The 25183-nt window shown below is 37.6% G+C and overlaps 1 protein-coding gene across 3 annotated transcripts in view; it reads right to left on the bottom strand.

Annotated features, from left to right (window-relative positions):
- KCNN2 (potassium calcium-activated channel subfamily N member 2) overlaps positions 1-25183 on the bottom strand; it is a 67582-nt gene that overhangs the window by 24174 nt on the left and 18225 nt on the right. For 2 of the 3 annotated variants that reach the window (XM_030469726.1, XM_030469728.1), the window contains exon 4: positions 19927-20345. The exons of the other annotated variant lie outside the window; for it this stretch is intronic. In XM_030469726.1, coding sequence (XP_030325586.1) covers positions 19927-20345 — 419 coding nt within the window. The remainder of the gene's footprint in view (positions 1-19926; positions 20346-25183) is intronic. 3 annotated transcript variants of the gene reach the window in all.

The following is a 25183-nucleotide window of genomic DNA, read 5'->3' as shown; positions in this document are numbered from 1 at the left end:
CTTAAAATCACAACTTCAGCTGGTTGTGATTTTAAGGTTGTAGTTCAACAATCCAATAGTGCACATTTAACTTAAAAACCATCATCAATACTTACGACTCTACTGTGATTAAGAAACAACAGATATTTTGTACCCCCTCTATGGGCTCAACTACTCAATCATGGCAAATTACAACCTAATTTCATCTTTCAATGAAGCCAAAAAACTTCAACAACCCAACCCCCTTTTTTTTTTCCTTCACAACTGTACAGGGAAAGTTGAAGGAGTGATTTCTTAAGTTAAAAACCTGTAAGTAAAATAGAGACAATCTAAAAGAGGGCTAGGGAGGAAGGGTGTCACTGTCCTGATAATCCTATAATTTCTATGCCAGATTTATAGGAAAATGGATTGGTTTTGGCTTGGTTTTTTTGCAACCTCACTCATGATTTTTGAATCTCTGTTATTAGTAATTATGGTACATGCCTACACCCTTCTGATTTTCATAAGATTACAGTTGTGCCAGCACACACTTCCAAGTGCTCTACTATGTCATTAGGCACCATTATCACTTGGGATTCAAGCCTGAATGAGCAAATTCAGGAAAGTCTTTGGCTACCCTGAATCCACAACATCTCCTCATTCAGTCAGACAGTGAAAGACAGCTTGAATGTAACATACTTAAGAATTCAACTGCAGTTCTCCTGAACTATCCATTCACTCTGTATCTGAAAGCACGGAACTCTGACTGGAAAATACCATACTATGAACAGCTCAGAAACACAAAAGCTCAGGAAGTAAAGAAAAAGAAACAAAGATTTCCTTTCTGCAACAAGTTCCACACAAAACAAAATCCAGTCACTACCAACTAAATTCCAAAATATACGCTTTTTGTTATTAAGCTTTAGTTTGAGAAAGGTTTTTATTTTTTGTAGCTATTTGGGGTTTTTTTATTTCAAATCACTACAAAAACATTTATTTAAATATTTAAAGCCACTACTCTTAGTCAATGAGAACATGCACTAGAAACACAGTCAGCCACCTATAGATAAAAGCTAGTATTTCACTGCATTAAAACAGCAGCTATAAACAGGCTGAATTTCTGGATTACATCCAGCTTCACAAAGCAGCAGAATAAAGGGTCATTTAGAAAAGCTGTGCATTTACCCAAAGCAGAAAATTCCTTGTCTGAAGTCACACAGGCGTAAGTATTATCTATCACTTTTCTCTCCTTCTTTTATAAGAAATGTGCTAGCAGGCAGGCAGTGCTACAGCTGGAACTTACTACTCACTAGGCAATACTTATCCTGTGAAACACCCTATCCACTGCTCTTTAACCAGCATATATAAGTCCCGCAACTACTCCAATTTAAACCAAAAATAGCTGTACTATTACATTTGTGCAAAAATAGCATGGCTTGATTCCTTCTCAAGCCAAACTGAGTGGGAGTTTTACCATTCATCTCAGGAAGACATAAGTATATTCCTCAGCTGACAATACTGCAGTGGCTTGGGTTGTCAAAGCAATATTCCAGATTCTTTATCAAACAGCAGTCTTTTCTTCTATATCAGTATCATGATTTTCAGTACTGCTTTCTTTCAGAAATGTGTTCATATTTGACATTTCATTTACTTGGTAAATCATCTTCTTTTTAGCTGCACACAGTTACCACACATTGACATCTTGACACTTAAGACACATTCATCTTAAAAAAAGATGAATAAGACAAAATCCACTATAACATGAAACTTGACCACTGGCACATTAATTCACACTTAGCAGCTTGATTTCAGTTTATTTTACTCCACGGACAGCCTCTGGTAACTGCCATCCTTGTTTTTGCTCTCTTGAACAATTCAAGGAAAGAACTAAAAAAACCCTTTTTGTAGGGAAGAAAATGCTTTTACCATAATCATGAAGAAATTCCTAGTCTGCACTACAGTGGCAATCCAGGCTGAGTTTAGTTTTGTCAAACCTTAAAACTTTCAGACTAATAGTACAGATGGAAATACACTCAGCCCATTGAATCAGAAACTTGCTAAGACTGTTGAGACACTGATAGATCTAACCAGCTATTAGAGCTCTCCCACAGTATCAGGCCATTCTGTTACTACGTGCCTTTTTAGTCTTAGTTAGACGGTAGGTACTGGCAGCTTTTTATGTGTAATACAGATAAAAATAATAGACAGGTGACGATAATAGACAGGTCCTTTTATTTCTTCTCACTTCCTCCTGTTCAAAAGAAGGAATATGGAAGGAATGGTGGGGCTGACTCCTAATCTAATGAAGACAAGGGAAGAAATTTTGGCTGTCTTGACGAGTTAAGGATCAGAACGGAAGCTTGAAAAGTGTGTGCCACTCCTTATCTTTTTTCTAACATGCCTGTTGACATCCCCCAAATATTTATGAACAGCAGCACAAATGTTCTTGCCACAAAAAAGCACAAGGAAAGTGCAACACACTACGGCCAATGTCTGGATTTCATACAGACTCGCATCAGCAGCAGTTCAGAACCCAACCAAAAGTAATGGCTGCGAGTAATCTGTCTGAATTGCTTATTCAGGGGTCAAAATGTTCATGATTTTTCTATTAAGTATATTTGTGGACTATTTATGGAAAACTAATAAATCCAACAGAGAAATGTTCAATATCTTTACATAAGCAGCTTGCGTTATTCTGTTATCTAAGATGGATGGAAAAAATAATCTAAAAGAAAACAAGAGAACAGAGGAAAGAGAAATCAACATACACACATAAAAAGGTGAGATGGCATGTTTTAAGAAATTTTATATTTATATTCTTGAATATAAATTGCAGCTAAATATAAGTGTGTAGGCATAAAATTACTTAGACTCCAAGCTGCTGCCAGGTATATACTTCTCAATGCCTGGGCAATGAGTAACCTGCCAGCAGAGAAGATTTAAGGATGAACTGCCATTTTTTCAAAGGGTACCAAACTTTCATTTGACCTCCACTGGTAAAGGCCTTGCCTTGTTCTCCTGATGCTGTAAAGGGCTGATGCTCTGCTAAATCAATACACTTGTCTGCAGCCGTGGTAGATGGAAAGATTTTCTATCTTTACAAGAGAAACCATTCATCTACAGACATAATCTGAAGATATCAAAGTTGGTGAAACTCCTTGAAAGAGTTACCTGACTTCTTTTATTTCATTTTTTTAACCTGCAATCAATAATTGTGTAAGAAACTTAAAGAGAATCTGTGGAATCAATCCTACAAGCATTAGGAAATTGGGAAACCATTATATTTGTGACAGACAGTAATCTAAGCGGAACAGCAGCAAAGATAAGAGTGCTCAGTGTTAGTTTCAAGATACATATAGCTGTTGAAAAAAAGCCTTCAGAAATAGACATTTTAAAATTAGAAATAGAATTACTCACAATGAACTTAAAATTAAGCCCATCTTTTTTCTGACATAAAATGGCAGAACTAGGTAAATGTTAGCCTTTCTCTTCTCTTGTATGTGGAAAAAGGGAGGAGAAAAGAGGAGGAGGGGAAATTATACAGCAAAGATGGTGCTGATTTCTCAGAGAATACTTTCTGACAAACTGAGTACTCTGAAGGTATTCTTTCATGGAATTAATTTCATTTATCAAAATGCAAATTATTATTTTTTAATATCTTGGTTTTCTACAGCAGAAGCTGATGTATTGCCTTCCATAAAAAGGAATGAAGTACAAGCTCATGGCCATAAAGTCTGATTTTTTTTCTAAACAATATCTGGATCAGAGCAGAAGCATGTGGTCAGTGCAAAATATTTCCAGTGACTGCCTCAGATTTTGGAGTAGGCTCACACCGTCTATCATGAAAGCTGCTGGAGCCATATGCTTAACTTAAATCAAGCTAAAGTATACTTATCCCTTGAATATATTTTAGTTTCCTTTATGAAAAGGAAAAGCTGTATTGAGTTTAGTTTCTGTTAAATCGCACTGCTTGAAACCAGACAGACTTTATTGAATATTTATAAAGATAATTTCAAACCCAAACTTCGGGTACTTCTGAGAGTCATCTGAAAGTTGTGCCAGATTTCACTAACAGTTTATTTGTAATGTACTGAGGACAGTCAGTATATTTAATATTATGAAACATGAAGTACAAAAACATAAGTATATATTGCTAAATAGCAAATGAAACAAGGAAAGGACTTAACCTAAATATTTTCCACTTACATTTTTATGTATGAAAGTTCAGCATGAGGTTGTCAATATTTAAAAAAGAAAGTGTTCTCATTTTTAAATTTTGTTCTTTTCATCAAACCAATCAGAAAGCTAGGAAAATTCTTCAGGATAATTTTTGTGGTTAATCTAGAAATGTTCATTTACTCCGTAAATTGATTGAGAAAGGTTATCAACACAGAAGACAAATTTCTGTGTCTCTGGTGCTGTATGCCCTACTCTGGAGTGAGTACATACATGATCGACCAACGGATGAACTTCTGCCACAAGTCTCTCAAGGTAAACACAACTTGAGAGAATACCATAGTTCTATCAGAAATGTAATACAGCTGTAAGTAGTGCTTAACTCTGGTGATAATAGTAAAGGAGTATCATCCTCTTTTGCACATAGAGACCACAGTGCCAGATTTGAAGACAGAAGCATTGCCCAGCTAAATGCACCCAAAAAGAAAATGCTTAAGAGACCTTCACCATAGTATGTTAAAAATACCAGATGCAGTTAACGGTTTTCTTTCCTCTCTTTTAGGCCTTGGCACATAGCCGTCAGATTCTGTAATACTGGGAGTCTGAGATTATATGCAGTCTGACCCTTCTACTTTCTTCCCTGATCTGTCATTAAAAAGGAGGTTAAAATCAGGCTTTTTGGTTTTGCTAATTTTGCATTTTTGAGTTTGTTTGTTGTTTGCTTTCAGGACAGAATAACTTTTGCAGGGATTACCCTCATTTTAATGACAAACTTTTACCAAAAATGACTGGAAGAAAAAATTAAAAATGATCTTGCAGTAATTCTCTAAAGACCAGTCACATGAAACTGTTCTTTCTACTACCAAATTCTTTTTACCAAGGCCATTTTGTTGCCAGATACCCTGGCCTTCATTCAAGACTTTCTGACTTTTCATTTCTATTGATTTCAGTGAGACACTGAAGAAAGGAATGAAATGCTGTGCTCTGAAGGAACTCAAGCAGGTGACATTTTCAGCTATGTTACTAACTGTCATTCTGTGCTGCACTGGAGGTGAGGAGTCTGGATGGGGTGGCAACTGAACTTCCTTCTGCACTACCTACACTTACAACATGTATCTTGCAGTCTAAATATTGAACATGTTGGAAAATCCTTTAAAGAAACAGAAATTATCTAATGCCTATTGATTGCCCTATTGGTAATTTCTATGCAAATGATACTGTAGATGTGTGACATATTATTTGACTTTCATCCTTAACTCTTTGGTCATGTTTTAGGCAGGCAAGCACACAATCATGTTTAACTAAGGATGTACAAGACAGGAACATGTGAATTTGGGCATGCTGGCCTAATATGAAAACTAGATTTACTTCCAACTGTTACTAATTATTCTTTTTTCAGACTGTGAAATGGTTCATAAAGGCTATCAACATAATAAGCATTAATTTGCAACAAAGAGTATGAGGTGGAAGATGAAATGTTAAACAAATTTGAAATCTAATTTGCAGTGCTTTATTGGCCCTAGAAATGAGATGAGCTAACTAATGGGACAACACAGGGAAGTGTACAGAAGCAGGTCTAGCTCTAGTGAGAAGAATGCTGCCCTTAGGGAGCTATTAATCGTTCTCCTTTCACTTGCTTCACAGAACTCGCCTTCTGCAAGACTTCAGATATACAATAGAAACTGAATCCAACTGAACAAACAATAAACATCACAGGCATTTGCAGAGTTTCAAATGTGACTGCACAGCTACAACTTTTCTGGTTATCTTAACTGTTTCAGCTGCCGTGCTTCATGAAAAGTAACTCAGATTATAATTTGAAAGCATCAAAAAGGGTAACAAAAAGAGACTTCGCCCCCAACCCTAACCTCTAACCCTAATCCCTAACACCAACCCCAAACCTTAACTCCTAACCCTAATCCTAAACCTAACCCTAATCCTATGAGTAATGACTACCAGTTTACAGGTCAAAAACATTCTGTTAGCAAAAGTCCATAACATTAAAGAATAAACAAGTCAGAGATACTCAGCAGAACATGTTTGGTTTGGGAGAGGAAAAACAGGAGTAGACACTGAACTGCAAATGTGCATCATTCATGTAGAGTTCAGACCACTTTATTCCTAAGTGGTATTTCTGCAGCTACAAAACATTCCTTATGAAAACTTATAAACAAGGCATATTTAACACAGACCGAATTATAAGAGTTCAACTACGCTTGAGTGTTACCTTTCATAGAACTCAAGAAAAGATGTGACTAAAAGTAAAATCATCTTTCATCTTTAAAAGCAAAAAATCAGGTTTCTCTAGATTGGAACTTTTGAGTTCAAGAAATTTAGTTATGAGTCCCTCAAAGGCAAAGAGGACAGAGACTTTCATTTATATGGATTAAAAATCCCTGGAAAATGCATGAGATCTACCATTTTGCTTTCCCATGCCACCCAGCTTCAGTCAATTTCTCCTTTAGGTTCAGAAGTTGTGACTGAAGAGAAGTAGGCGTAGAGCTGCAGTACAGCCACACAGCCTTCTGCAGGAGATGGTCTGTTTTCTGAATATCTTCCCCCAAAGCATGAGAAAGCAAAATGCAAGCATACAGAATTAACAGCATTTCCTGTATTTTCACACCCCTCTGTTTGCTCCTCAGAATGGGTATAGCAAGGTATCTCTAACCGTGCAATAAGTTTAAATAATATAAGAGCATTAGCATGGCAATTATAATTTAATAGGAAAATTCAAAATATTTTGTATTCCAGTATAAGGACACCACAGCAACCAATAATAGTAAACATAATTCCCTGCATGGAATTGACACAGCATTTAAGTGACTTTGTTCAAGGTCACAACAGAACTGTAGGATGGATTCTCTATGTCATGCTTTAATAAACAGAACATCCTTTATACCATTAAATAATGCTTTTTGCCACTAAAATTTCCACTTTGTAATACTTTTGTGAATTTATAAATTGTTTGTATACATTTAGCATAGCTTTGTTGGTATACTAAAACCTTCACTTCAATGTTCTATACTACAAGCAACACTACTGTGGTTACCTCAGTAACAGCAAAGCATTAGGCTTGACCCTATTAAAACCATGCTAACGCTCTTTCAGTCTAATTTTTCATTTCCCTTTGAAGGAAAGTAAAAATTAACTGATCGAATGTATAGTACCTAGTGCAGATTGTTGCATCTCCAGCAGACACTAGAAGCCATGGCATCTGCTTCTTGGCCAATTATTTGTGCTAGATCTCATTTTCAAAAAAAAAAAAAAAAAAAAAATCAAGAGAAATCATACTGCTTGATATCAGAAATACAATCACTGAAGGACAACAGTGTCCTGCTGTGGCATACTGATAGCGTCAGCAGGTCTTCTGCCTCCCAGCACTTGGAGAACGAGGAAGGCAACCAATGTGATCTGCTACCAAGGATATTCAACTGTTGGAGTAAATACCACTGTAAAAGCAGTATTATCAAGAATTATCACGCACAACTTTCGTTAAATGCTGGTAGGCTTGGAAAAGGAATAAAATGAATGCTGCAGGTATGACTGAGAGCTGACAAGTGTCTTTGGTGTTATATTAACTAAATGTAACATATAATTTGCTTTTGAATACCTTGGAAAGAATCTACTGTGAAAGACTGCAATTTAACACCAAAGTTTAAACAGTCAAGATTACAATTTTAGAAACTCATTAGTCAGAAGGTGTATGATGATTTTCTGAAAATAGGAATGATTAAAAACAAAATCAAAAGGAAAAGACATTTGGGCATGACTACTTGGTCTGAAATCTCATTATTCAATTTCAGGCAATGTTGTACCTCTATGATTCCAGGTTGTGAGAAGCTTTGCAGGTTATATCTGCTGCATTCTTTAAAGTATAGAATAACGTAAGAGATCACCTTTAACTCAAGGAATTAGAACATGAAGTATCTTTTTTCTGAAACTCAGTGAAGAGATAAATCATTTTTATTAGAAGACTATTACTTAATGTAAACCATTTTTGCAAGGTCATTTCCCATATATGCTGTTGCATGCCCAGAAATAACGCAGTTCAGCCCCTGGACTGACACTAAGGTCAGAAAGGAAAACATTCTGGGTAATTCTCATGTGAAGCCGATTACACCAAGTGTCTACAGAACTGATGAATTTAGGTTATTCAGTAAAAACTATGCAGTGGCTGAAAAAGGTGGGGCAAAGATTAACATCATTCCTCTGTAACTACCAAAAGCAAGCCTGAAACAGCAAATTCATGATGCACCTGCCAAAGAGTACCCACATCAGAGTGAACTCCACATTCTCCTACCACTACCCCACTGCAAACCCAAGCAGTTGGTGTGCAATGCTTTACAAACCCATGTTGAAGTTTCCCCCTCAGATGTACAACAGAATCAGAGAATGATTTGGGTTTGAAAGCACCTTAAAGATCATCTAGTTCCAACCTCCTGCCATGGGCAGGGATGCCTCACACCAGACCATGTCACCCAAGACTCCGTCCAACCTGGCCTTGAACACTGCCAGGGATTGCCCTCTTCTTCTCTGGGCAACCTGATCCAGTGCCTCACCACCCTCACAGTAAAGAACTTCTTCCTTATATAACCTGAACTTCCCCTGTTTAAGTTTGGACCCATTATCCCTTGTCTTGTCACTACAGTCCCAGATGAAAAGTCCCTCTCCAGCATCCTTGTAGGCCCCCTTCAGATACCGGAAGGCTGCTATGAGGTTTCCACACAGCTTCTCTTCTCCAGGATGAACAGCCCAAACTTCCTCACCCTGTCTACATACGAGAGGTGCTCCAGCCCACTCATCATTCTCGTGGCCCTCCTCCGGACTTGCTCCAACAGCCCCATGTCCTTCTTATGTTGAGGACACCAGAACTGCACACACTACTCCAGTGGGGTCTCACAAGAGCAGAGTAGAGGGGCAGGATCACCTCCTTTGACCTGCTGGTCACACTGCTTTTGATGCAGGCCAGGATACGCTTGGCTTTCTGGGCTGCAAGTGCATACTGAAGCCGGCTCATGTTCAGTTTCTCATCAACCAACATCCCCAAGTCCTTCTCTGCAGCGCTGCTCTGAATCGCTTTTCTGCCCAAGCTGTAGCTGTGCCTGGGATTGACCCGACCCAGGTATAGGACCTTGCCTTCGCTTTGTTGAACTTTGTGAGGCTGGCATTGGCCCATCATTCAAGCTTGTCAAGGTCCCTCTGGATGACACCCCTTCCCTCCAGTGTATCAAAAGAACCACACAGCTTGGTGTCGTCAGCAAACTTCCTGAGGGTGCATCAATCCCACTGTCCACGTCACCAACAAAGATGTTGAATAGGATTGGTCCCAACACTGACCCGAGGGACACCACTCGTTACCCATCTCCAGTTGGACATTGAGTCATTGACCATAACTCTCTGAGTGCAGCCGGCCATCCAGCCAATTCCTTATTCCATTCTTTTGATGGATGTGTGGTCTATCCATCAAATTTATGTCTCCAGTTTACAGACAAGGATGTCATGTAGAAACACAACAACCAGCCAAATATAGCCAAATACTGAATTCAAAATAAAGCCACTGACCCATTTGACATGACTGATTATTAACCAAAATACCTTCCATGCTCTTCTCCAGAGCTGGACTGAGGGAAAAGCTCCTCCCCTTCAAATTTCCTGTCCTATATCCATACTATACCCATTAGAGAGGTGGCAGCAGTAGAAAACAAGCCAAAACATATTCAGCCAATATCCTCCTCTCCCTCCAATCAGCATCAAGCTGCAATGGAACTAAAAAACTTTTTTCTTCCTTTTACATCAAATACTTTTAACATTTACACAGCTGCTAGACGAACAATGTCTTTTGACTCCTTGTTATTTTGTTTCATTTCAAAAACATTCAGACAGCATGAGTCAGCTGGTATGCAGCAAATTAAGGGCACAAAACCGTTACTGGCTCACAGTCTTATTTGCAAGCAAAGACAAGGTTCTTCTGCTAGGTTTTTTAATATTATTATCTTTCCTGTTTGTCAAAAAGACCATAGACTTTAAAGATAATAATTAGGCACTGGTTTAAGTCTTATAAAAAAGTCTTATAAAAAAAAAAAACTCACACTTCATATCACAGAACTGTTAACTCCTAGATAATTTAGCACCAGTTACTCGCGCAGTTCCCCTTCCTCACCATAGACTTTCACGGCTCAGCTAACTTAGCTTAGCATGAGATCGTGGCTTGAACATGTGTAGGTTTTGACAGCTGAGCCTCATCTTTTTAAAGATTTTTAGTCACATCTCTACATAACTGTTTGCTCAGCTGACCAGAAGCATAATACTTTGAAACTGTGCTCTTTATATCTTTTTTGTATCTTTGTTGGTCTGCTATTGATACTATGAAAGAAACAGCCAACCAAAGATACAAGAATGAAATAAAATGGAAGTTCAGCTACTCTGCTTAAGCATCAAGGTGCAAATGTTTAATTTTCTACAAATAAAGAACATGTTCCAAAATGGATATGCATAAGCTAGCAGTGCCTTGGGTCATAATCACTAAATTTTATTCTAACTAGAAGGAATTATACCCTATCATAGAAAGGTATGAAATCCTAAAGGGGGGAAAAAAAACAAAACACCAAAAAACTCCCAAAACCAACAGAAGGCCAGTCAGGCTGGTTGGTCTGGCTGGGGCTAGGGAGGATCATCTATCCATCAATGCCAGCAGTGCAGCAGGAGGTGGCAATGCAGCAGAACAAAAGACTGTCCCTGGGAGCTGTGAACGTCAGACCTTCACCACCTAGTGTCTAACTGGGGTGATGAGTGTCCTAACATTTAATTTAGTACATCACTAAATTTCAGCTAGATTTCAGGTCTGTTAGTAAGTAATAACTTACTTGCACACTTTCAAGCTCTGCAAACCCTGCTTGCAAAGTCTCTTTGCATCTGCTGAAGATGCCCAATAACCTACCCCAAAAGAGGGGTCACAGAATTATAGGCAAGGAAATAAAAGAATAGCTGTAGTAAGTGAAAACCCCTGGATTGCAGAGATACTAGGTTTTAGCTTCTTAATTGTCTTACACAAAATCCTGATCTTTGAAAGAATATGTTCATTTGTCCAGCCCACACAACTCTCAACTCCTATGTTTTTAAAACCTTTGTGCTTTGTACTCCAAAGTTGCCTACAAGTCAAAATATTTTTAACGTAGCCTGTCCAATGAGACACAACAAATGTTATGTAACTACATTTGTATCTACTCAAGTTTACGATTATTAAGAACACTCTTTAACATAATCACAGCCTGCTTTATTATATCATTATAACAAAATAAGCAATGATTAACATCATTGCACTCCCAAGACTGGGACACGATCCTGCAATGCTGGCATACCCACAGTATGAATTCTATTCAGTTTATAATAAGTGAATCGTTTATTTACACTTCTAGGGGATCATGATTATGACAGAAGAATACATTAACATCGATATGAATAAAAATCTTCTGTCCTGTAGTTACATCTTTAATCATTCCGTCATTTCTTGTTTATACATTACAATATATTTTATTGTTTCAAAGACAGCATACACTGCTTTTGCTGCTATTTTCACCCTGGAAGTAGTCTTCTACAAGTCAGTGTTATTTGTGAATATTTAATTAATTAATGGAATAAATAAGTCTTTTGAAAACAAGACAACACAAAACCCCTAAAACAAACAGCTGTTTTATTTATAGTTATTGCTAGACATCCTTCTCCCCGTTTCTCACACAAATGCACACTTAGATAGATATTCCAAGGCAATGAAAACATCAATTTTCATGCACACTAATGCCAGAAACAGTGGTTGCAGATTTTTTTCTGCCATGCATCCCTACTTCCTAGCATTGCAAATCATGTTTTCAGACCTGCACACAATTCCTTACAACTGACACTTCAGTTCATACCAGACGCTTATCCCAAAAACTTGGCATGATTTGCGTGATTACAGAGCCAATCATTCAAGCTCCATCATCAAAGATTTTGAAGTCAACGCAATTCCAGTGGCTTTTACAGATTTTGCATCAGGTTCCAAAACAGACGGTAAGCCTCATGGCAAGGACACCATCTCTCACTGTTTCTGCTCTTATCAAATTCAGGCAGCTGCTACTCTGGGAGATTTGGAGTAATTTTTACCCTCATTACACCTTCATAGTGACTGGTCTCTTTTGATGTCAAGCTTGGCAAGCAAGTACAGCACACCTTAATTGAGTGCCAGGCCATTCCAACTCAACCTGATGTATGTTCACAGCATAGTGCTGTGCACAGCATTTGCACACACCTAATAGGAGTATAATTGAGTAACCCTACTATCTAGTGGGTTTTAAGGTCCCATTTCAGACCAGCATGAACACAGCTTCCCCTCTGCAAGAGAGACTACAGAGCCTCTCACCCAGCCTTCTCCACTTTGGGCACTGAGTCTCTGCAGGTAAAACAAGGCAGCTAGCAGGGTGTGACTCCTGCCTGGGCAGCGTTCTCAGCACAAGCTGTAAGCACCGTTGGCATCGATCAAAACTGAGCAGTTTGTCTTAAACCACTGTATCAACACTAAAGCATTTATCTTCATCTGAACATCAGCAGTTTTCACAAGTGATAGCTCCCTCCACACTAGAAATTACTACATGTATTGGTACTGCAATGTCATATGTGTAAGTGTTATTCTTGAATAGCACTTTGCTAAGCACTGTGCAAACACAGAACAAAAGACAGCCCCTAACCCAAAGGCTTGCAATTTAAATAAACTCAGATACTTATCCAAGTCACACTGCACTGATAGCTTCAGTCTTCCATAACATTCTATGAACCACTCTTGTGGAAACCTGTAAGAATTTTACCAATGGATTTCATTTAACATAGAATGAGACTTAAAAAAGAAATATTGCCTATTAATCTATTTTAGAGGAAAAAAAGAAAAAAAAGAAAAAAGGCAGACTCATCTTCTGTTTTCTAATTCAGGAATGTTCTTGATTGACCAGCCTACAAACTCTGAACTGGTATAACATCACTGTTTTTGGAAGTATGAGTGTAGGTGATAACACACACCAACACTTGCACAGTATAACGATTAAAGTCACGTATCATGGCCCTAATTCCAAATTTACTGTTAGGGAGCACTACGCGTCTGAGAACACTGAGAACTCAGGAACACATACACACCCCACCAATAACGAGGGAGCAAAAAGGAGAACAAGCTTTTTTTAAAAAACAAATCATACTGCATTCCTTCTGATTGTTTCCCAAATAAAAACATCTAAAACATACTACAAATGTTAGAATGTAACATATCTTTATTAAAATATTTAAAATAAATCAGTGTGCTGGTTTGGGCTGGGCTATGGTTAATTTTTTTCTTAGTGGTTAGTATGGGGCTGTGTTCTGGATTTGTGCTGAAACCAGTATTTATAACACAGGGATGTTTTTGGTGTTGCTCAGCAGTGCTTACACAGAGCTGAAGCCTTTTCTGCTCCTCACCCCACCAGTGAGCAGGCTGGGGGAGCACAAGAAATTGGTCAACACAGCCAGGACAGTTGACTCCAACTGGCCCAAGGGATATCCCACACCACACGGTGTCATGAGCAGCATGTACAGCTGGTTTAAAAAGAAGGACAGGGAGACATTCAGAGTGATGTTTTTTCCCTTCCCAAGTAACCATTACACATGATGGAGCCCTGCTTTCCTGGAGATGGTTGAACATCTGCCTATCCATGGGAAGTGGTGAATGGATTCCTTGTTTGGCTTTACTTGTGTGTGTGCAGCTTTTTCTTTACCTATTAAACTGTCTTCACCTCAACCCCTGAGTTTTCTCACTTTTACCCTTCTGATTCTCTTCGCCCATCCCACCAGGGGAAAGTGAGCAAGTGGCTGTGTGGGGCTGAGCTGGCAGCTGCGGTTAAACCATGACAATCAGTATAAATAAAAGTGAAAAAGGTGCCTGGGTTTCAGTCCAGAAATATCATTGAAGCTTTACAGAAATATTAGGATCAGGATATGAGAATTTCTGTGTTTTGGGCCAAAATGGGGAAGAGCCTTGTCACTTGCAATGAATTTAGAAAGCCAAATGTCCTGCCCTCTACCATTTTATCACTTTTGCATTGACTAACCATCTTCTTTTATATATAAAACCACTTAAAAAATAAATTCTAAGGTTGAACAGAAGGCAAGTGAACAGATGCAGCCTTCGCTCTGACTTGCCAGGGAGCCCTGTGTGCAACAGTACGCCCATCTCACAGCCTGACACCAGGGTGTCACATCAAGGTAAGTCTCCCTAAACTCTGCCATGCACATTACTCCAGTTTGCCTATTTCCTGTAGCACTGATTTGTTACAGTCAGCAATACAGAACAAGTCGTCCAAGGCAGAGCTGTGCCCTCTTCTATTTCCACTAAGAGAAGGAGGCTGCCATTTCTAAACTCAATACTGATATGGTATCTCAATAATATTCCACAAGGGCTGGTGATGCGACCTTTCCACTCACTGGGCACTGGACTGCAGCATGGCAGAAAATTAGGGCTCTCTGTAACTGCTGTTAAACTTTGTGGCAGGTTTAAATATCAGATGTTTCTATAGGGATTATGGGCTTGTGTACATACCTGAGCTTTACTGAAGGAAACATTCTTGGGGATCTTTTGAATACGTAATTTTAATGTAAGGCTTTTTCAGCTCTGCATAAACAAAACAATACCAAGTTACCCGGTAAAAACTAAAGTAAGTGGTAAACATGTAAAGCTATGGGACCTACCAACAGGAAAGATTTGTCTGGCGAGCTGGACAACCCATGTATAAGTTAACTATATTGGGACATAGCACAGTTATATCACTAAGCAAAAGTTGTAAGCATAGGCTGGCCACTACAGTGATGTCTCTGCAATACTTACAACCAATTTGCTACAAATAACCCACCATCTCAAGAATAGCTGCAGCAAAAACTATAGCCGATTTTGAACCTCTTAAGGCAAAAAACTACCCAAGGAAAAAAAAACAAAGCCAAAACCTGCATGTATTATGACAGCAAATTAAGAGGGGAGGAGCACAGAAAAGGGAAATAAAGAACACGTAAAATATTTAAACAGCACCTTCTAATGTTTCCCTCCATATAACCACTTCTTTAAACAGTGCAATTCTCCTCACACTATCTCCTATAATTGACCTTGAAGACTTGACTTTTTAGGGCTGAATTATAAATTCTCAATAAAAGAAATTCTTTAATGTCCAAGGCCAGAGTTCCGTCAGCATATCACCCATTCATTAGCACCGACGTGACAATCATAATCCAAACTCCTCCCTGTGGCCTGATACCCAGATCAAGAAGCAAAAGAAAACCAATAGTATAGCCTAAATCCCCATTTCAGGGTGCATTTTTCAAATACGTTAAGCTACTGGAGCAAGAAATTATATTTGGAAGTTATAAGAAATTCATTTCTGCTTCAGTATGATCACATTTTCTAAGGACTGTTTTTAAGATACTATAGCAAACAGTTTTGACTCCTTTAGAAGCAAAGTATTCTGAATAGTTTAAGGTGTTGGTTAAAATGGGGAGGAAAAAAATGAACTACTGCATTTAAAAATGCAAGGACCATAGGATGTGTCTTTGTATTCAGTAATGAAATAATAATAAAAAAAATCCATAAATTGCTCTCTGATCTGAAAGAATTTGGAGTGTGTACAACCATTTCTGCTGAACAGAAGAACGATTGTTCCCTGAATTAAATTTTACAGATTCAAGATTAATAGAAAAGAAAAAAAAAAAAAGGCATTTTGTCTTTGAATGCAGGTAAGTCCTCCTTTGTAGGTCTTCTTATTCTCTTCAGACTTTTGCATTCAGAGAAACAGTCTTCACTTTGCTCACCATTCTTATGAGACCTTGGAACTACACATGAGCTTTTCCTCTTCACTATGTTCTCATACAACGGTTGTATGTACAAATCGTCTGTAAATAAAAGGGAATTTAACCTAAATAAAACTTTTCCTGCTCTAGTTAGATGACCCTGAAAAAGATCTTTTTTAAGTAAGAAAGGAGATTTTTTTGTGCTTGTTTTTAACTTTTTGTCTTTTGCACTCCCTTCCCCCAAGTTGGGTCTGCTATTTTTGGACTAGAAACCAATCTATCTTGGCTTGATAAATTTTTGTGAAGTGATGACTATATCCATTACTGCAGCAGTTATTATTACTTTCCATATCTATAAGGCTAATTCTATAAATCCAAACAAACTGAAGAATATGTTCTTGCTTGTATTCCCAAAATTCTTTTGCTGAGAATACACAAACAACATTGTTCCAAAGAGAAGGAAAATATGAATTTAAAAGAATAGAAATCAAGCTCTACACGCATTAGAATAGGTGCCTCTGCTTCCTCTATTAAATGTACATAAACTGTTTTCAAGCAGCTGAAAACCCCATCATTTAGCTATTAGTCGTTCCAGATACACTTAGGAAACCTATTTTTTAATTTGGATCAATTGTTCTTTTTTGGATTTTGTTTATGTATATCAGACATTTTCTGATGTACTTCTGTGACAGACTGCCTTATTGCCTTCGTTGTTTGATAAAACAATAGATCTGTTGTCTATTGGTAGCATTTGCAATGAAAATACAACCAGTTACATCAGTTCTTAGCTATGAGTTGCTTTGAAAGGTAAATATTATAGAAGAATAGCCTAACATTTACTGTTAATCTATACTCAGTCTGCAAAACCAGGAATTAAGGCTAGAAGGCAGAGAAGCATTCATTCATAGCACAGATTCAAGTCAAGATGATGACGTGTCATCTTTGATCACTGTTGTATTGAATATTTAACAGTTAACTTCTGCCGCCACTGGAGAAATGTGACTGCAAGTAGCACATTTTAGATCCAGTGAGCCAAGAGAAGGTAAAAAATTGTGATAAACAGCCAGCATTATCAATACATAAACAATATTTGATCTGTTGACACTAATTAGACATACTGGGTAGAAAAGAAATAAAAATGATACATCATTGCTTCAGAGTTTGAGGGCTAAAAATAGATTTAAAACTGAATACTCAGACTTGGTTTGTTTTGTTTGGGGTTTGGTTTGGTTTTGGTTTGTTGGGGTTTTTTGGTGGGGTTTTTTTGTTTTGGGGTTGTTTTTTTTTAACTACCAGTAAAAATATGCACACTGGCACTGCAGAAACTGCTAAAGGCAATTTCCAGTGTAGTGAAGTGTGGCCTTGGGATTATACATGCAGTGTACAATTTAAGATAAGCTCCTAAAGCCAAGCAAAGAACTCAAACACATACTGCAAGGAAATCAGATTCGCTAACAAACTTCCCCCCCCTCTTCCCCCCCCCCGCATGAATTACAACTGCATTACTGGCAGGTGCATCCACCTTCTTGTATCAAATAAATACTTAACATTTGCCTAGCAGTTTTCATGTGTGAGCTGCTTACTGGGAGCTTTCTGAGGGAATTGCATTTCCAAGAATTAAGACAGATGTTTATTTATTTGCAGAAAACAAGAATGAGCAGAGAGCAGAAAAGGATTTCACCTTCACACACACATGGATTTGTGTGTATGTGTTTTGTTTCTTTGTTTGGTTGGTTTTGTTAAAGCAGGAAAGATACAGATCACAAGCTGATGGGCAGAAGAAAAGATGTATAAACAAATTGGTCAATCTAAACTGACTTCATTGCCAGAAGTTGAGAGAGGTACAAACAGAACCAAAAATGGTGCCAAAAATGTGCTCTCTGAGGAAGCAAAAAATCCACTTCTGCTGTCAGTTCTGCTGCTGTAAATCCACAGTAACTCTAAGCACATGACATCAGCTGTTCTGGATGTACAGCAGTACATGGGCACGTGTAGCTCATGTTTCCCTGATACATGAGCAGATTAAAGCCATGTTGTGCATTCAGAAGGCAAGGTACTTTCTTCCTTTGCACAGAAAAAAAGAAAAGATGAGCAAGAGAGACTACCTTCTACATGACCTAGAAAAGCAGCATACTTCTCACAACAAAGACAGGTCTTCTCCAGAATAAATTCTCCAAATTTGTCAGACTTTTCAATGACATAATGCTCTACTTTTTTTTTTTTTTTAATATATAAACCAAATATTTCTATTTCAACAGCTATAAACAACTGACGACCATGCACAGAGCTATCTCAGTAACAGGATCAGTACTGGAGACTGCAAAAAGTAATCTGCTTATAGGGTTCATAATTCATATACAAAAGTAACATATTCCTAAGCACTCTAGATCGTGTGTCTTGAATATGTTATAAACACAAACATCACTAAGTTAGAGCCAGTAAAAACTTAGATTTTCATTATGAAGCCCACATATAACAGACAGCAATACACTGATATCGGCAATGAAAAGGCAGGTATTAAAACCTATGTAAAGTAATCTTCCCCTCAAAACAAACATAGAAACCTGAGCAATAAAACAGGAAGAGTTTCTCGCGTTGTGTACACAGCAACAATTCGTACTTTCCCCACCTTTTACTCCCAAACTCCCTCAGCCAGATTATTCTGAAGCCCTTCCAACCCATTCATACTCAGCTGGCTGTCCACTATCATTATCCAAACCACATTCTGCCCTCATGGATGACCTTAAACTGAAGTCCTGGAAAATACCTTGCTCATCAACCCACTTGCTATAATTAGCATTCTGAGAGCTAACAGTACAGCCATTAAGGCACTGAGAAAGACACATGTCCTGCCTTAACTCAATGTCTATCAAGTCATCAGTCAGATGACCATTAAAACAGTGAAGTCTTTACTCATATGGTCAACTCACCTGCCCCAACCCATAAGCTGTCTCTATAGGATTTTCCTCAGAGGGATGGATAATGATGCTCTTCCATGTTACCTTCCTCACTATGAAATGGGGTACTTCCAAATCTCCCTTCCTACTCCCATGACACCCTGCAATAAGTTGAAGGTGTTCCAGCTGAAGTAAGGAGAAATTCATTCCAGACCTAACAGCTGTCCCAGGCACTAAATCTTTCACAAAGAATCATTCTAACTGTCCTATCTCATATTCCTAAGTAATCTTATCAAATCAGAAGCTCATTTCTTTTTTGTTAAAGCTGTATTTGAGAAATTAAATTTCAAGCTGTCAGCACTGACAGGCATTTATTCTTCACCTACACTGAAGTCTGTAGGAGAGGGGGTTGGAAAACTACCTGAAATGAATGAAAATCTGCCTCTCAAATGCATAAGTTCTGATTTTTAGTGGAAGAAAAAAGTTATATTACTGTAATTGTTCTGTCTGTTCCCCTTTTTGATCTTGCCAACTCCCCAGCAGTATTTTGCATTCCTTTTTTTTTTTTACAAACTCAAATGAGAAAAAAACAAACAAACAAACAAACAAAACAAAACAAAAAACACCAACCAAAAAACAACCAAAAAACCCCTCATATTCCATTGGAGTTTTACACAGCTATTTTATCTACCTTATCCTCAATAAATTTAACTTACAAACAAAATAAATTAAAGCTGGTATCAATGCAGAATATCAACAACCACTTTTAAAGACATTTTATGCTTCCACTGCGCTTTAGCAAACATGCCTAAAGTTATACCAAAACACTGACATCAAATTGCAATGCTACAGTAAACAGCATGGCAAAACCTCACTGCTGAAGTCCTTCAGATCAACAGGCAAAGCATTCCTGACAATCTGTGACACAACCAACATTCATAATATCAAGGATTTAGAAGCTCTATTCCATTAAGTATTTAGGTCCCCTGACTCCAAAACTGAAGAGGCAAAACAAGAGAGAAGAATAGAAAGACAGACAGAAAAAACTAAACAAACAAAACAACCTTACCTTTCACAAGCTCGGACAGTCCATGCAGCAATTATCCATAATGAGATACTAAAAACCAACAGTACAGTTCCTGGACATATTGTCATTAGAGTCTTCATAACAAAACGGGTATTGAAGTTTATCTTATTTAATGCTCCAATGCTTCTAGACGAGGCATCAGTGAAAAGTTTGCTATGCAAAAGCATAACTCTGGCAATAAGATACAGTCTTAAGAACATTGGTATAGACAAAATAATATCCACATCAGCTGTTGTTGTGGACGGAGCGTAAGAAAAGGCGAGCCGGGCTGTCCATGTGAATGTATAGTTCCCAGGTATGGGATGTATAGCACACACCAATATTTCCAAGCAGATAAAGAAAATACGCTCATAAGTCATGGCTATTCTCCAGTCATCTGCTCCATTGTCCACCATGAACAACTGAAATAATAAAATATAAAGTTAACTTTAGCATGGCATTAAAAAACGTTGTTATAACGCTATTGTAAAATACCATAGTTTTCAGAGCTGCCAATGACCACTAAAAATAAAAACCAATATGTCATTTCAGAAAATGACATTACTACATCACAATGAAGTGAAACATAATGCTGGTTAAGACAAAAAGAATTTTTTCATGCACTATTTTAGAAACTATACATGAAACTGAATTTTCACATTTTATTTACTAAGAATTCCTCATATTTTTTTGAATTGTCATTTTTGACAAAACAAAACTCTGGATCAATTAAATTTTGTCCCTTCAAAATCAATTGCTTACTCTATGTTCATAAAATTGAGAAAAATTTAAGACAGTGTGAAAGTGTTTTTAGAATGGATATCTAAATTACAAACCGAAAATACTTTCTATGATGCAACATTAAGCCTGCCCTAGCACACATCCATGAATCAGCTTATGTAGAATTATGCAAGCTTTTTTCAAGCTTCAGGCACCAATACAGATCAATGTAGGATGCAAAACTACATGAGAAACTGCACAAGGCCTCAAAAAGTTATCTCATGGTGAAAATCTGAAAAACAAAGGCCAGCAAACATCCAAGTAGCCCAGGCAGCCAGCGGAGGTCTACTAGTATTTGCAAATTAAATGCACATGTTGATTCTTACACAAAGGCCTTCAATCTGCCACGCAGGCACAAAGGTATTGAAACATTTCACACTGTTTAGTAAATGATGTTCCTGATGACTTTCTAAATAAATACTTAATCAAACAGTACTTGTCACTAGTAGAGTGTAGCGGTATGCAAGAAGTTGCAAATACTAAACTTTTCAAAAAGGAACATAACCCATAATGCAAATAAGATACAATTTCAGTAACAGGAGAACAGTTTCTCATCACTTCAACTATAGTCTGAATCTCAACAAGGCTGTTCAGTAAAAAGGCAAGAGCAAATAAAAACACTTTGGCAGGATTTTTAAGATTAGATTATTCAAAACTAATCGGAAAGAAGGAAAAGTACACAAAGAATGCGCTCCTTAATGTAACAAAAGTACTTTCAGCATGCTACACACCATATACACAACCAAAAAAACAATTACTCATCTGCACTGCTCTTTGCCCCTTCCCTTTTTGCAAGAGTTTAAAAATATAAGCCTGATCTCTCTGTGTATGTTTTTTAGAGATCAAAAACACCCCCTACATTGTCCTTCCAATGTGTCTTTCAGAAAATTGCTCCAGTCATGTGTCTAGAAGTGATAACCACAAATTAAATTTATTGTAGTTGAACTGATACTAAAAGAAATAAAGAAGTTAACCATGGTAAGAAACAAAACTGATTTCTGCATTTGTGGACCTGTTTTTCATCCCTTTGCATTCTTCCCCTACATCTGACTGTATTGGGTGTCAGTGACAAGTTTTGGTACTGGAGGGGCTGCAAGGGTGGTGTCTGCGAGAAGAGGACAGAGGCTGTCCCACGGCAGGAAATAGCTGAGCTCATCAGTGAAGCTGGTGGTGCTTCTGCAAAAGCATATTTAAGAAAGGGCAAAATGCTGCCTAGGCAGTGAGGAGTGAGGGAAAAAATGTGTGAGAAACAACCCTGGAAATGCTAAGGTCAGAGAAGAAGGGGGAGAAGGTGGTTCAGACACCAGTTCAGAGATTTCCCTGCAGCCCATGGAGAGGACCATGGTGAAGAAGGTACTTCTCTGAAGCCCATGCAGAGGACCATGCTGGAGCAGGCACCTACGCTGCAGACCACGGAGTACCCCACACCAGAGCAAGGTGGGTATTTCCTGAAGTAACTGCCACCTACTGGAGCAGGTTTATCCTGAAGGGCTGCAGACCAAGGAGAGGACCCACACTAGAGCTGGGGAAAAGTGTGAGGAGGAAGGAGCAGCAGAGAGGAACTGTCATGGACAGACTCCTATTCCCCATGTCCCCTGTGCCATTCATGGGGGAGAAAATAGAGGAGATGGGAATAAAGGAGAGATGGGAAGCATGGGAAGAGGGGGACACGGCAAGGTTTTTGTTTCTTACCATCCTACTCTACTTTTCACTGGCAATAAATTAAAGTATTTTTCCCCAGTTAAGCCTGTTTTGACAGTGCTGGTAATTGGTAAGGGATCTGCCCGTCTTTATATCAACTCATAAATATTTTCATCTTATGTTCTCTCCTTGTCTTATTGAGGAGGAAAAGTGAGAGAGCAGCTGGGTGAGGGTCTGGTAGCTGGCCAAGGTGAAGCCACCATGCTTACTTTCCTGCAGTGCAATACTATTAAAGACAAAACACAGTGTTGAATTAAACTAAAGAAACACTCAGTGAATTCAATGTATGTAACATGAGCACATACACTTTCTTTTACCTTTTGTCATTCTACAAACTTCAAATACTAGATATGTGTATTGATACTGGAAAGCCACATTATGCACGTAGGTATGTATGTAGGTATGTATTACCAAAGGAGTGCTGGTTTGCATTTAGCAAATGTACTATTTGGTATGAAGGGTCAAACTTTTAGAGTACAGAAAGGCTTATGTGCATTTGATTCTTCTGATTAGCCTGTAACTGCTATCAGTCCTATCACAGAAGTGCTACATCAGTTATGAAGAGGCCCACATATTTAGAACACCCAGAATACAGATGAATAGTAGCCAGCTTGACTGAGAAAGAGATAATATCAAATTATATTAAATCTCTCAAATAATATATATAGTATGTCAAATAATATCTCTCAAATGCTGTGTGGATTTCCAAAGAAAAGAATAAATTAAAAACAGAGTTCATATTTTAATTCTCAGATATGTCTCAAATACATGTCAAACTGGCAGTGTTTGAAAATTTCATTCAAAAAGAAAATTTCAAAATCTGCTGAAAAAGCAATGGTCTTTTGTCCTCCCTTTTTATCTATCATCTTCACACACTTCAGAATGAATTCTATATGCAGAAAAGCAATTCAAGAAAACAGATTCAATGTAAAGATGAGAATAGAAGAACACTGAGTTAAACTTAGGCATTAAAATTTGATCTTAGAATTTTCATAGGAGATAATTTTATTTAATCATGGAGTTTTTAAAAAACTTTGAGATGTCATTATGGAATAGATATTTGATAACATATTCACCTGCCAGCAGACAAAATCCTAACATGCTACAAAGAAAGAAGTTTCTTAGTAGTGCTCACTGGAACAGGTTATGTTTGCAGACACAGAAGATGCCTATCAACTTCCCTTGACCTCAGCTGTGCCGGTTTCTTCTAAGGAAAATACTATTTTAAGGTGATAATATCTTCAGCTGTCATATAATGAGATTTAAGGGGTGAAAACATGGAAGGTAGGAAACACCAAAAGCCACCATGGACCACAGACCCAGTACAAACATTTCTATTTCATAAAAACATTAACATTTAAAAACAATATTCATGAGGAAGATTTCCTTACAATATTGTGTCTCTAAAATAAAACTATGATGGATCTCAAACACTCTGGAACAAATATGAGCCTCTAAAACAGGCTGTGAGTAATAATTAAACTGGGACATACTAAGATGATAGAGAAATTAGTACAGGTTTTCATGTACATTTTATATACTTGCAATTATGCAACCCACTAAACGCAAGTTTCACTTTTCATTTGGAAGATGCAGATGTATTTGTGCATTCCTACGTGCTTGGCTAAGTACATTCCCTATTCAGAAACTGAGGAAGGAAAAAGAAGAAGAGAAAGAACAGCTGACAGCACAATTTAAAGGGTATGCATACACCCTCTTAGCTGCTTTCAGTCAATCCTGTTATAATAACCATGCATTAATTTCAAGATACAACTCCCTGTTTAAATGGAGAATGATGCTAGCAATAAAAAGAGAATGTAACAAAAGAGTGAGCAAACTGTTCCTATAGAACTGAGTCTTGCACCCCAGAGAGAAGGCCAAAGTCCAGACAAGGTCAAAGCTGTTATGCCCGTTCATAGCTTTCAAAAGTCTTTTAATTATTCAGCATTGAAATCTAATGCAAGTACTCCATCAGTGTTCTGCAAGGCTTTTCAAATGGAGAACTCTCATATACCTTTACTAAGCCTGCGCTCCATAAGAAAAACTTTGAAAGTTGTTTTCACCTGAAATTACGTCATGTATTTTCAACATGTTGTATATAAATGTAAGACATAACTGAATCTTTAACTTCAAATGAATTTGATATTTGTAATGCCACACAGGAAAAAAAAAACCAAACATGAAAATAGAAATATCATAGATATTTTTGTGTGTATATTTACATTACACTTTGTTAAATTCTTATAACACCAGATGAGAAAAAGAGAAACGCATTCAAAGTAGACAGACTGCACACAGTGACAGCTGAGATCAGAGACTCCTCAAAGCTACTTAAAACAAAAGGAGAGAAGTTAATTTCATAAATAAATAGTATATTAAAACAGATTTATAGCAGAGTATCAAAGGATGTTGGTGAATGCAAAGAACAAGGAAACTAACCATTTTCTATAAATGCCTTCACAATCCAGGTAAAAGAGTCAATCTGAAAACTGTATCACTACCTTGATGTAATACTGTTCGGATATGTTAACACAGGAGTAAAAAGGAAGCAATAAATGGTGATAAAATAGCTTCACCTGTACTGGAAGGGACTTAAATTGCTGCAACTGTATAATTTAAAAACACAAATTTAATATGGTTAAATATTGGAGTTTTTAAACCTTGCTAAAACTGACAGGGCTATGATTCAAGAGTAGCAAAATATAGCTTCTGAGGCTGTTGATTTACCAAAATTTTTGACCAGACATTTTTCTACAGTTTCTATTCCCCAAAATATCAT

This window comes from Strigops habroptila, chromosome Z, assembly GCF_004027225.2.
Source record: "Strigops habroptila isolate Jane chromosome Z, bStrHab1.2.pri, whole genome shotgun sequence".
Lineage (NCBI taxonomy): Eukaryota > Metazoa > Chordata > Aves > Psittaciformes > Psittacidae > Strigops > Strigops habroptila.
This window is presented reverse-complemented; position numbering and strand designations above follow the sequence as displayed.